Below are 12,819 nucleotides of genomic sequence, written 5' to 3' on the forward strand. Positions count from 1 at the left end.
AATGAATCCCAGTCAAAAACATGCTACAGTTTTAGTTGCATGTTACATTATTTTCATGCCGATGTTCTTGTGTAAAATTGAAACTTTTCTTTATTGCAAAGCTGTCAAACACACTTGAAGCTGCTGAAAAGTTTGACTCTTTGTTGTACCAGGACGTACTACACAAAACCACAGAGACCTCAATTTACAGGCTCCCATGGTTATGCCTCTATAAAGCACGAGTAGTAAATATGCTCCAACAGCTGCCCGATGTTGACAGACTGGCTCATTCTACTTCTGTGCTCGGTTTTCTCTCTAGTGTTTGTCTCAAATCCTCCTGTGTGCTTGAAATTTTATCTTGTTGATGTGGGTGTAAGCTTACTGTGTTTCAAAATGCCTGTTGACTTAGTGTGGAGTGGCACTGACTGTCCTGTAATTTAAAGCAATTCGTTATGGTAAGCCGGAGTCATGCAGTAGATAGAATCCAGCTGTGTTGTCAACCTACCTTAAAATACTTCAGCGTTTTAGTTTACAAACCCTTAAAAGAGCTCGATGTAACATAAGGAAAATGCTTAGTTTAGTCATTCTAATAACAGAATAGGGAAAAACGTCATTTGCCTAAAGCAACCTATGAGAGACTCTTTGCCATAAGATGACGTCAGGCTCTTATGTGTCTTGCCTCCTCAGACGGGGCATGATGGTGCGCGCCAAGCTGAGGGTGTAGCCACATCTGGCAGAGACCGCTGAACTAAGCAGGCGCCTCCGTACACCAGACCATCTACTGCAGCTGGGAAGATGGGAGAGACAGAGGAGGAGAGGGACAATGTAGGGAAGCTGTTTGAGAACTTCATCCAGGCCTCGACCTGCAAAGGAGCCCTTCAGGCCTTTAACGTCCTCTGCAGATGCCAGAACCTCGACCCCGCAGAGCACAGCACCTTCTACAACAGTCTGAAGGCAAAGGTTACTTCCTGGAAAGCAAAAGCGCTTTGGAGTAAGCTCGACAAGAGGATGTCCCATAAGGAGTACAGAAAAGGCCAAGCCTGTGCGGGCACTAAGGTTGGTTTGATTACATCTTTGTGCATCTACTGTACATACTGCAAAAAAGTCATATGAGGTGTTGACATGATATATTCTGTTTATATTTATCAACTGCTCTCCACAGCCCCATAAATTCTTTGATTATTTCCTGGAGTGGCCATGTTGCTATTTTTAAAAAGTCTCCTTGTTAGTGGTTTCGAGGATCCTTTACCCCAGACTGCAGAGTCTACTGCATGACAGCAGCTGTTTTGTTGGGGTTTTTTATAGAAGAAACAACGATAGACGTCATCTTTTTCACACCGTTTTTCATTTGCTTGACAAAACCTTTCAGCAGCCAGCTCTCATATTTTGACTCTAAGCTTCACTTTTGAGTTTAGTGGCTGAAATAAAGCTAGTTAAAAGTTAAAAGTGGTTAAAAACAGTAAAGCTGGGAAAATGTTTAGTCTGATGGGGTTTCTATCTCAAGCATGTATCTTTCAGTTTATTCTCGGTATGCGCAGAAAGCTAACAATGTGTTGATTGGCCTGAAAGTCTAAAAATGATCACAAAGCTTGGTTCATGCATCATTAAAGTTGATGTTTTATGATTTAGGAAGTATCTTTATGGTTTCGTCTCACATGACTCCTTTTTAATTGTACCTCAGTTCAGGGGCAGTCTCACTGAGACCCTGCTAAAGTGCTCTACAGAGTGCCATAGCTCAAGTAGTCTTTATTTTAACCTCTACTTGCCCAGACAGTTACTGTTTCACTCCTTTAACAGCTCTCAACAGACGGGGCAGGAAATGTTTTCTGCTGCAGACAGGTGTTATATGACAAAACTGGAATAAATACATCCTGAAATTTTCACAAAGACAGATCAGCCAGCAGAAAAAAATATAAATTGCATGCATTTGCATTTTATTACTATTAAAGACAAGGGGGAAACCAAGAAGACAGCTGTGTGTTGCTTTTTTTTGACTGTCGTGTAAAGATTCAGTCCTATTCAGACAGCAGATTAAATGTGCAATAAGAGCGCTATTCAGGGGGTAGTCTTGAAGTGCATGATGAAAAACAACTTGCAAAAGGGACAAAAGAGCCATAAAAAAGGGTGTGTGTACAGTATCCTGTGTATGTGGGCGTGGGGGCAGTAAAGGTGATGACGGAAAGTAGAAAAACCCAGAGGAGTGTGATTACCTTGCAGCCATCAGCAGCGCTCAGATTGAGAGAGCTTGTTTTATTGCCCAGAGAAGCAGACAGCATCAGTCAGCAACTGTGATTATTTGGCCCCAGCGTTACTAAAATTGGGCTCGTCTCAAAGGGTTGGAGCCAGGCCCGCGTTATTATTGAAAATGTGTTTTTAAAATGTGAGCCCGGTTTTACTCGTTCTGCCTGATTTAAGCCGGCGCCCAAACTGGTAATAAGAAGGAAAAAATATTTTTTGAAGAAAGTGTGACCCTTAAACTTCTGAGCCAAAGCTGTTAATTCTGACAATCCACAGAGTTGTGTTATAAAATGTAGACGCTTAGCCAGTGAGTGGCGCGTAGTGAATTTGTGATTGTGCAAATGCCAGAGATTTAATGAGCCAGGTACACTTGCACAATGTTTTAATTACTCATGGCCAGGCGGTCTGCCGTTACGTGATTAAAAGCGTCTCCTCTGAGAACCGCGAGGTAACGAGTCATTTTTATGACAGCGCAGCTCTTTAACACTGACAGATGTGATATCACTCAGCACCTCTTCGTCTTCTTATTGCTGCTGTAGCAGTAACTTTTTTTAAAAGGATGTAATGTCATCTGGGTTTTATTACCGGACACAGCTGGCTGAGGTGACATGTGGCTGTAGCTTGTGTCTTTTTCGTGAAGTTTTACTGCCTACAACAGAATGAATCTTTTCATAAAAAAGACGAGTGATGTCAAAGTCATTTTACATCGTGGGCTGCATATGGCTCACTGTGATCTTAAGTTGGCCAGATCAGCAAAACTCCATTTTCTGTCATTGTCAAGAAATTTAAGTACACATTTAATCCTTGTGATATCTCAATATAAGAAAAAGAAGTGCAGTTTCAACTTTATGACTCAGTTTATCTACATGCTAAAGAAATCCAGCTGTGGTAAATGAAATATGTCAGCCTGACTTAAAGGGTAAGAAGTTCTGGTAGCTCATCGTATTTTAAACTGTCGAATCAATGTAGTTGTAGACCAAAGCAATTGTTTATCTGTTACTTAACTACTTTGGTGCAGTATGAATGGCTGTGCAGGAGGTTGTTATCAGCAGGAAAAGCTGTACAACTTATGAAAATACTGTTAAAAGTCCAAAATTCATGCCCTTCTTCACATTTTCCAATGCTGTCCAGTGGGCCAGATTGTAGTCTTCGGCAGGCCAATTCGGGCCCCCGGGCCTCAAGTTTGACACCCTAATATAGACAAAGACATTTTCAGTGCACCTCACAGATCTTTTTTTATAATTACACCTGATTTAAACACATATAGGAGTTTTTCTTGTAGCTTCTCTTCAGTTCCAGTTTTACGCTCCAAACTGCATTGTGCGCATACATGAGCCTGCATGACTCTGCCAGCGCATTAGCATCACCTGCACATCAGAGAAATCACCTGGAAACCTTTACATGTTTCTTTTACATGAGTTTTGCATTGTCTGTGAGCGCACGCAGGAAAATAAACAAAACCAGAGTCACCGCCTCCCTTTTGTATGTCTGCTTCAAACAGTCAAATTGCACTTTATAATCATCTCCCTTTATGCTTCCTTGTTTTATGTTATTACCTGTATGCATTAGTGTGGTATTTTGTCATGAGCATGGGAATTATTGCACTTTGAGAGGTCAAATTGACCATAAATTTTGACCAACAAAATCAAATTAGTTAATGCTCGAGTCTAAGTAAATGTTTGTGCCACATTTAAAACAAACAAACAAAAGCCTTCAATCTTGTTTGTTAGAAATCATGCTCCCAATAAAGGGATGGTCAGATGGACAACAGCAATACAAAATTCCTCTGTGACTGTGACACTAAAAAGTCACAAAATCTAAAATGCTGCTAGAGGTCCAAAACTCCAACGCGTGCCTGTATTATCTTCAGGTGACTGTCGCTAATCTGCTTTTCCCCTAATAAAAGGAGCAACTGTAAATCTTTTGGCATGTTGTGGTCAGACCAAACAGCCTTACCAGTAAGAGCGGTAATGCAGCGTAACGGTCCAGGGTTTGTTTGTGTGGGTTTACCTTAAGAGATCATTCATTTCAATATGCAAAAATTGTGTGGCTGGTTTTAACCCTATAAAAACTAAACTATGAGATAATTGCCAAAAAATTATGTTTTTTTCCCGTTTTAACTGACAAATAAAAAAAATCAGTTTTATTTTTGAGTTTTCGTTTCTATAATTTATTTGGCTTTTGTTTTTGTTTTTTTGCAACTTATAGCTCAAGAATTATTAGTTAAAATGTATTGTGCAATTTTCAAGGGTTTGGGGAAAAGAACTTGCACTGATGATGCAGATGTCTCAAAATGCTGGTGGCTCCGTAGTGTAGTGGGTTACAGATTTGCCTAAGGAGTGAAAGATCCCCAGGAGGAGACACAGATCCCTTTGGGGTTGCATTAAAAAGAAAAAAAAAAATCTGTCAAGTCAAACATTTGTCACTATCTGTTGTGGTGAGCCACTGTGAGTGATGGAGCAGCTGGAAGTTGCTTTATCTTAGAAATGTAAATGTTTGCTCTGTTTCCTTAACCTCCTGAGTCCTGTATCCTCATATATCAAGATTAGCCTTTTTGGCACCTCATCTTTTGTACTGCTCAATAAAGTGTTTGAGGCTTTGTAAACAATAGTGACTTTATTGTGTTATGCTGTAAAATAAGCCTATTGTCCCCATATGAGGACATAATACTTTGTGTATAAAAGAAATTCTTAGTTTTTACTTATCAGTTCCAAACAATCGCAGATAGAAATGAAAAAAATACCAAATGAGAGGTCAAGTCTCTGGAGGTTAAATATGATGATGACGTGAATTGAGTTTTGCAAAATGCACAAAATGAAAACACTAACTTTTGCTCTGATTGCTATTTTCTACTGTTTTGATCCTATAAAAATGAGTTGACAATATAATGTGAAGATGAATAAATAACCTCCTGATTCTCTCCCGATGACAGAGCAGAGGCCTCTTGGCTATGCTGTGCGTTCACACCAAACTGTGAGTTTATCACCAGACTAACTGGGCTCGGTGATAAGGCAGGAGACAGATGTCAGGGCTGGGATGAGAATGAGGTCACAGGTGGGCAGCTGAAAGGAAGCGTTTGTCCTGACTCGGCAGATGTGGAGCTGGCCCTCAGGAAAAACCTCATATCTGGAAAAATATATGAGCGAATGGAAAAGTGGTCAAACAAAGGGGACATCTTTGCTAATTATTGCTGGAGAGATCAAAGCGGTGATGTGAGTTTAGGAAAATTGGACACACTGTGACGACACATCTGAACAAACCGATTTAGCGCTGCTCTGCTGCGACATCGTGGGTTTTTTTTTGGTTTTTTTATTTTAATTTTTACTTCTTTTTTTTTTTAGCATCCTCGATTTCGGTCTGGCTGTGAAAATAGCTGGTTCGCTTAACTTCCTCTTTGTTGAGGAAAACAAACCTTGCCAGTAGGCTTGTCCAGGCAATGCTTCCACCACCTGTTTGTGCTCCACACCTGAGAATACCTCATTTTTATAACCTCGGGCAACTCATGGTTCAACATTGTGTTCTTCATCACACCTGGTGCTCAGCTGCTCAATGTGAGAGACAGTGCTGAGTGATGAAAACCCAGCTGCTTGTTTTTGGCGCAGGGAAAGAAGTCGATTAGGTCATGATGTCGGATTGTCTCACAGAGCTGATACATATTAACCCTCCTCACTCTTTCTGGTTGTGTAGTTGTTGGAGACTCAGGATGGCAGGGAGTGAGCTGCTATAGATCTTTGTGTTGGATAAGTGGCAAACCTTCCAAGAAAAGTGAAAGAAAAGATATTTTCAGCATTTAAAATGTGGTGAGGCTATTGAGACAGGAGACAGTCCGCCTTGTTGCACCCAGCAGGAGTCGGAGCTTGCCTCTGGATTAAATCTCAAAAGAATTGAGACACATCTTCTCTCTGCACAGTTCTCTGTAAAGCCTCTTAATGTGCTCATAAGGAAAGGAGAGTTTGCCAGCACACATGCGTCACTTCTTTCATCTATCACTCAAGGAATGATGTCATGTTTAAACCGCACATTCTCAGACACACGCAGTAGCCTCAGTGAACTGACTTCATGCATTTTTGGGAGAGGCTGGTGCGTGAATAACGAGATAGATATGCAAAGGTTGGTTTAGGTGGGTGGAAGTTGTTCGCAAATATCCATTTTTGGGAAGTTCCTGACAAATGCACCACTTTGGGCACCCGTAATCTGTCTCTCTCACGTTTAATGTGTTTTATTAACAATCCTCACGCACACCGGGTGGTCTGGGGAAGTTATCCTAAGACACAATAATTCTCTGAGTCAATGCCAGTCTTCCTTTAGGGTCTTTAAGTAAGACACTCAGCCTCTAAATGGTCCAGTGGTGCAGTGAAATGGTACTCTCTATCGTGATCTATGCAGATGTCATAATGCTTCTAGGCATGTTATAAACAAGTTGGCTGTGAACTATTTTTCATCTGGGACTCTGCAGGAAAACTCTCAGCCTTCTGCTATTAATATTGTACAAAGACTGAGATTTTTGCTTGGTTCCTCCTTGTGTTGCTAATGAGGTCAATTTGTCATTCCCTCTTATTTAGTGCCTCATCATCGGAGGAGGTCCCTGCGGCCTGCGGACTGCCATTGAACTTGCCCTACTGGGTGCTAAAGTGGTGGTGATTGAAAAGAGGGACTCTTTTTCCAGGAACAACGTGCTCCATCTTTGGCCCTATACCATTCATGACCTGCGGGGACTGGGGGCCAAAAAGTTCTATGGAAAATTCTGTGCCGGAGCCATCGACCACATCAGTGAGTATCTGAAACTACACCGGCCTTTGCTTTTCTTTGACCTGTTGTCACAAATTATTAACTCCAACCTTAAAGTGCTTTATGCTGCAAAAAATTTGACATTAAGGTGCTGTACATACATAATATTACCAAGAGTCTGGAGAAATTTCTGTGCACAAGGGTACTGGATGCCTGTGAAAACTAGTATGCCTGTGATCTTCAGGTCCTCAGGTGGCAGCGCATTAGAAAACAGGCAGGATTCTGTCATGGAAATCACTGCATGGGTTCAGGAACACTTTCAGGAATCATGCAAAGAAGAAGCCGTGTGAACATGATCCAGACAGGCTTCTCTGAGCCAAAGCTCATTTAAGGACTAAAAAACTGATCTGTTGTCAGATGAATCAAAATTTACAATTCTTTTTGGAAAACATGGAAATTGCATCATTTGGACTATAAAGTAGAGGAACCACCTGGGTTGTTACCTGAGCTCAGTTTAAAAGCCTGCATCTCTGATAAGTTTGGCAAAACAAATAAAAACAAAGTGACAAAAAAGACCTGTTGGGCTGTTGGACAGATAGAACCTTTTTAAATGTGTGTCGTTGAGGGCTCATCTTTTTTACCTTTTCTGTCCACTGGGCACTAAATGTTTTGATTCAGCTCATTCAGTTGTACTGAAAGCAGCAGTAACAGTCTGTTCATTTTCTAGAAAGATAAGCACAGAAACTGCAGTATTTGGAAAAAAAGGACAAAACAATAACCTTTTGTGCTTCAGGGTTTAGGTTTTTCAACTCAATTTAGTTCAGTTAAATAAATTTTTTATATATACGGATAATTAACTGAAAATTAGCTGCTGTACACCCACCTTTAGCTAATATATTTTACCTTACTGAATAAAAGCAGGTGCAGCAGATTTATGTAATAAAACTAATGTTGGGTAATTATATTAGTTTCTAGTTTCACTTGTCTCCATAAATCTTCCTCATAACTGCTTTGGTTCTTTGTTCATACCGAGGCTGCTAGCTCGTGGCTTGCTCTGAGCTTTCCCTTTGTTCTCTTTTTTTAAAATGTCCGTGTTCAGCCGGGTGAGGGTGATTCAAGAGTCTGTAAGAGTCTGTGGTCACCTCGCAGTTTACTTTGGGTGTTTTCCTCACCACTGCATGTGTGTTAAGATAAGATAAGATAACCTTTATTAGTCCCACACGTGGGAAATTTGTTTTGTCACAGCAGGAAGTGGACAGTGCAAAAGTTATGACGCAAAAATTAGAATACAATAAGAATAAATACAGTACACAGCTGTACAGAATAGAATAAAATAATATACTATATACAGTAGAATAAAATAGAATAAAAATATACAATAAGATAAAAATAGAATACGAATGCTATATACAACTGAGTAAAAATACAACGATGCCAGAAAAGATTATTGCACTTAGTGTTATTGCACATGTGTGGATGTGTGTGTTTGTTCAGTTAAAGTCATTGTTGTGGAGTCTGACAGCAGTGGGGAGGAAAGACCTGCGAAATCTCTCCGTCCCACACCGTGGGTGCCGCAGTCTCCCACTGAAGGAGCTGCTCAGTGCTGTCACAGTCTGCTGCATGGGGTGGGAGACGTTGTCCAACAGGGATGACAGCTTAGCCGCCGTTCTCCTGTCACTCACCACCTCCACTGGGTCCAGAGGGCATCCTAGAACAGAGCTGGCCCTTCGGATCACCCTGTTCAGTCTCTTCCTGTCCCCAGCAGAGATGCTGCCGCCCCAGCAGACCACACCATAAAAGATAGCAGAAGCCACCACAGAGTCATAGAAGGTCTTCAGGAGTGGGCCCTCCACCCCAAACGACCTGAGTCTCCGCAGCAGGTACAGCCTGCTCTGCCCTTTCCTGTAGAGGGCGTCTGAGTTATGAGTCCAGTCCAGTCTGTTGTTCAGATGAACACCAAGGTACCTGTAGCTGTCCACAGCCTCAATGTCCATACCCTGGATGTTCAGTGGTTGCAGTGGAGAATGCTTGTGCCTGCGGAAGTCTACCACCAGCTCCTTGGTTTTACTGGCGTTGATCTGGAGGTAGTTCAGCTGGCACCAGTCCACAAAGTCTTGAGTCAGTCCTCTGTACTCCTTGTCGTCCCCATCAGTGATGAGGCCGACTATTGCAGAGTCATCAGAGAACTTCTGCAGGAAGCACTGGGTGGAATTGTGGGAGAAGTCTGCAGTGTAGATGGTGAAGAGGAACGGAGCCAGAACCGTTCCCTGTGGGGCCCCCGTACTGCAGACGACCCTGTCCGACACACAGCCCTGAGTCCTCACATACTGTGGTCGGTCGGTGAGGTAGTCCAAAATCCAGGTAGTGAGGTGATGGTCCACTCCAGAGTTCTCCAGCTTGTCCTTCAGAACCGAGGGAAGAATAGTGTTGAAGGCACTGGAGAAATCAAAGAACATGATTCTCACAGTGCTTCCAGCGGTCTCCAGGTGAGCGAGGGAACGATGTAGGAGGTGAATGACGGCATCATCCGCTCCAATGCCAGGCTGGTAGGCAAACTGAAGTGGGTCCAGTGATGAGCTTGTTAGGCGCCGAAGCTGAGCCAGGACCAACCGCTCCAGGGTCTTCATCAGGTGGGATGTCAGAGCCACTGGCCTGTAGCTGTTGAGGTCCTTGGGGCGTGAAGTCTTTGGCACTGGTACAACACAGGAGGTTTTCCAGAGCTGTGGGACTCTTCTCAACCTCATCCCAGGTGCATGCATAAAAGGGACACGTGAGTCTGATTGGCCGGTGGCCGGTGGTCGCTGGTCAGTCAGTCGGTGCATCTTTAATTTTAATCATTTGTATAAAACTCATTTGTACAAAAGAAGCAATCCATGATCTCAACGTTCCTTTTGTATAAAGCTTTCAAATTTTCAAACAATGAGCAGTTTCCTCTCAAGATGGTGTAAAAACTGGCAGGCTTACATCTGTGTCCAAACATTAATCTGAATCTGTCTTGCAGGCATTCAGCAGCTGCAGTTGATCCTGCTGAAGGTTGCCCTGATTGTTGCCGTGGAGTTTCACATCAATGTGGAGTTTGTCAACCTGTTGGAACCTCAGGAAAATGAAGGTCGGTTTCATGTCCAAACAACAGATTAACAGCGAGTTTGTCTTCACTCGCTGACAGTTTGTTTATTAGCCGCAAGATTTGGGGAGATTTAAAAGGCTGAAATTGTACAGCTTGGTGTTTTAATAAGGTGAAGTTGAGATTTTTAACAATGTGTTAAGCTCAATGAAGACGTTTCTTTAGAGATCTATACTGTGGAGCTTCCTGGAGGATTTGTAGTAATCCTCCTGCTCTGCAGCTTCGGCTCATATTCAAGGCTGGTTAGACAGCGAAAGACTTTTCATCCTGCAGTATTTAATTTCCTTGACAGCCACCGGTAAACACGAGATAAACATTGGCATTGAAGTACTTTGCTATCATATTTGGATGAGGTCAGCAACGGTTATTTTGCTCAAATGCATATCTGATACAGGAGGACTTCATGTATTAGAAAGCAGTGAGAATAAAAGTGTCACTTTCCTTTTTTTTCCCCAACTTAATGGCATTAACTGAGCGCTGCTTCGTAAATGACTACTTGACCCTCACATCCTGCATTTCCCTATAAGCTCTGAAGAAGAAAATAGCGAACATGCTATTGTGCTGTTCCTCCAGCTGTAATATCAATGCAGTGATAACAAGAAGAGCCTGGCCTAAATTTAGACACAAACTTGTGTTCTGTGCTCTGCTGCGACGGACTTAGCCGTGCCTTTGACATCATGGAATGCATTTTCCACATGATGATATTGCACAACTTGCCAAGCTGTTCCTGTGCTGGTCTCACACTTCTGTAGCTCCCACTTGCACGCTTAAAATGGGTCATAATAAAGTTGAAAGAGTACTTCAGACTTTAATTATGCTGATGGTCTGCAGGCCAGATGCAGTTGACCTTATGCTTTGAGTCTCTTACTTTCCTGCTCATCATAAAGCTCTATTTCTCCTTTTGTTCACTCTATGCTGATGACTTTAGAGTTGCACAAGCATGGCAGGCGGCGGAGCGATCCAGGAAGAAAAGGTGTTCTTATCATGTAACATTCCCCATGGCATGTGTTATTGTTCTGTGGTGGAATATTCAAATAGGAATGAAAGGCTGTTGTCCTAGGATTTATATTATGTGGCTTTTCGGCCCTCTCAGTTTTACTCTGTCTTTCAGGGGTTGGGTGGAGGGCTGCAATCCAACCTGCTGATCACCCCGTGGCTAACTTTGAGTTTGATGTGGTGGTGGGAGCTGACGGACGCAGAAATACCCTGGAAGGTGAGAAGACGGCAAACAAAAGTGATGAAGAGTATAGATGCCTCAAGGATGTACTGTACTTTTAGACCTGATGAACCTGTTGCGACTAAGAAATTGCTCAAAAATAGTTTAATAGCAGACCTATTGTTCACTTTACAGCCCTTACATTCCTCCAGACTTTTTCTGGGCTCTCACTTTAAATAAACTTGAGGCACGTTATTACAATGCTATAAATGAAACCCACCTTTTGCAAACTTGCACTTGCACGGAGCCATTGATCTCTCCCAGTGGGACCGGCTGCACACAAAACAGCCAAAGCTCTGTACATAAATAGAGCAGAGCTGGGGCTCAGCGCAGCAGCTGATGCTTTCCCCCTGGATCGGTTCCATCATCCCATCTCCATCCGTCTCCTCTCTTTTAAAAATGCTGTCATCTAACGACCAAATCGCAACAAATGCTTATTCCTAAAAAGGGCATTCTGGGGCAGAACAAAACGTTTAGCTCATTCCCCAATTATGAAGACTCCTGGGGGAAATAATTTTTCCCTGCAGTGAGCTTGCTTTTGTGTCTTAGCTACGGTAACATAGAGCAAAATGCTCTCCGTTTGTTGTTGCTGGTTTTGGAAACGAGCAGTGAAGTGACGGATGACATTTAACAGTGACAGTGCGGAGAGGCTGCAGCACATGCTCAGAGCATCACTTCTGTACCGTCACTATTGCACACATCACTTTGTTATATGGAACCACTTGATTTCCCCCCTTCCTCGTAGCCTTCACACACTCATAGTTGGGAGTCTTTCATTTACAGGTTGGAAAAGAAAATAGTTTGATTTGCCAGTAAAATGTTGAACCTTAATTTGAGTTATTTTGGTTATGGGACTGAAGAATGCATGATGTTTTTATTTTTTTTGTTTCCTGTGTCCATTTCTGTTCAAAAGATCTGACATTGGCAGTCATCAGCAGAGCTATTCTGCTACTTTTGTATTTAAAAGATTTAATTAGATTCCACAAAGATACTTTTAAAACTATTTTTGAACTTGAATTCTTACACCTTGAATACATTGTTAATAAGATGAAAGAATGCCACATACTTTTGGTTCTGAAGGCTAATTTTATGATACGTTTGGCAGTTTACTTCTTCGGGCTTTTTACAACACATAGCTTTTTGTTTCCTTGTCGCTAAAAAGAATCACCTTGGCAAGCTGCCTCTTATCCTAAAATGACTTCCTTGCAGTTGTGGTTTACTGCTAGATTTCCTCTGGAAAGGATGATAGGCCTTTGTTTGCTTGTGAAGATTAACATCCCCATTTCTTTCTCTCTTCCGTCTTTATTTTTTCCATTCTCCCAGGTTTCAAAAGGAAGGAGTTCAGGGGTAAACTGGCAATCGCCATCACAGCCAACTTCATCAACAGGAACACCACCGCAGAGGCCAAAGTAGAAGAGATCAGTGGAGTGGCTTTCATCTTCAACCAGAAGTTCTTTCTTGACCTCAAAGAAGAGACAGGTGGGAAGGGAGTGCAAATAGACTCATTAAACCTGGCAATTTCAGAGGCTTAAAT

The 12,819-nt window shown here is 42.2% G+C and overlaps 1 protein-coding gene across 6 annotated transcripts in view; it reads left to right on the forward strand.

Moving 5' to 3' along the window:
• The window catches only part of mical2a (microtubule associated monooxygenase, calponin and LIM domain containing 2a), a 62,427-nt gene that overhangs the window by 11,891 nt on the left and 37,717 nt on the right, over window positions 1-12,819 (forward strand). For all 6 annotated transcript variants that reach the window (XM_086287715.1, XM_086287707.1, XM_086287710.1 and 3 more), the window contains exons 2-6: window positions 667-1,035; window positions 6,780-6,987; window positions 9,947-10,054; window positions 11,181-11,282; window positions 12,609-12,764. In XM_086287715.1, the coding sequence (XP_086143841.1) occupies window positions 775-1,035; window positions 6,780-6,987; window positions 9,947-10,054; window positions 11,181-11,282; window positions 12,609-12,764 (835 nt within the window). In that variant the 5' untranslated portion in view covers window positions 667-774. The remainder of the gene's footprint in view (window positions 1-666; window positions 1,036-6,779; window positions 6,988-9,946; window positions 10,055-11,180; window positions 11,283-12,608; window positions 12,765-12,819) is intronic.

The sequence above is a fragment of the Aulonocara sp. 'chitande type north' Nkhata Bay genome, linkage group LG1 (genome assembly GCF_057382095.1).
Source record: "Aulonocara sp. 'chitande type north' Nkhata Bay isolate Kocher_YH1m ecotype deep benthic linkage group LG1, A_spYH_male_GT1.1, whole genome shotgun sequence".
Classification (NCBI taxonomy): domain Eukaryota; kingdom Metazoa; phylum Chordata; class Actinopteri; order Cichliformes; family Cichlidae; genus Aulonocara; species Aulonocara sp. 'chitande type north' Nkhata Bay.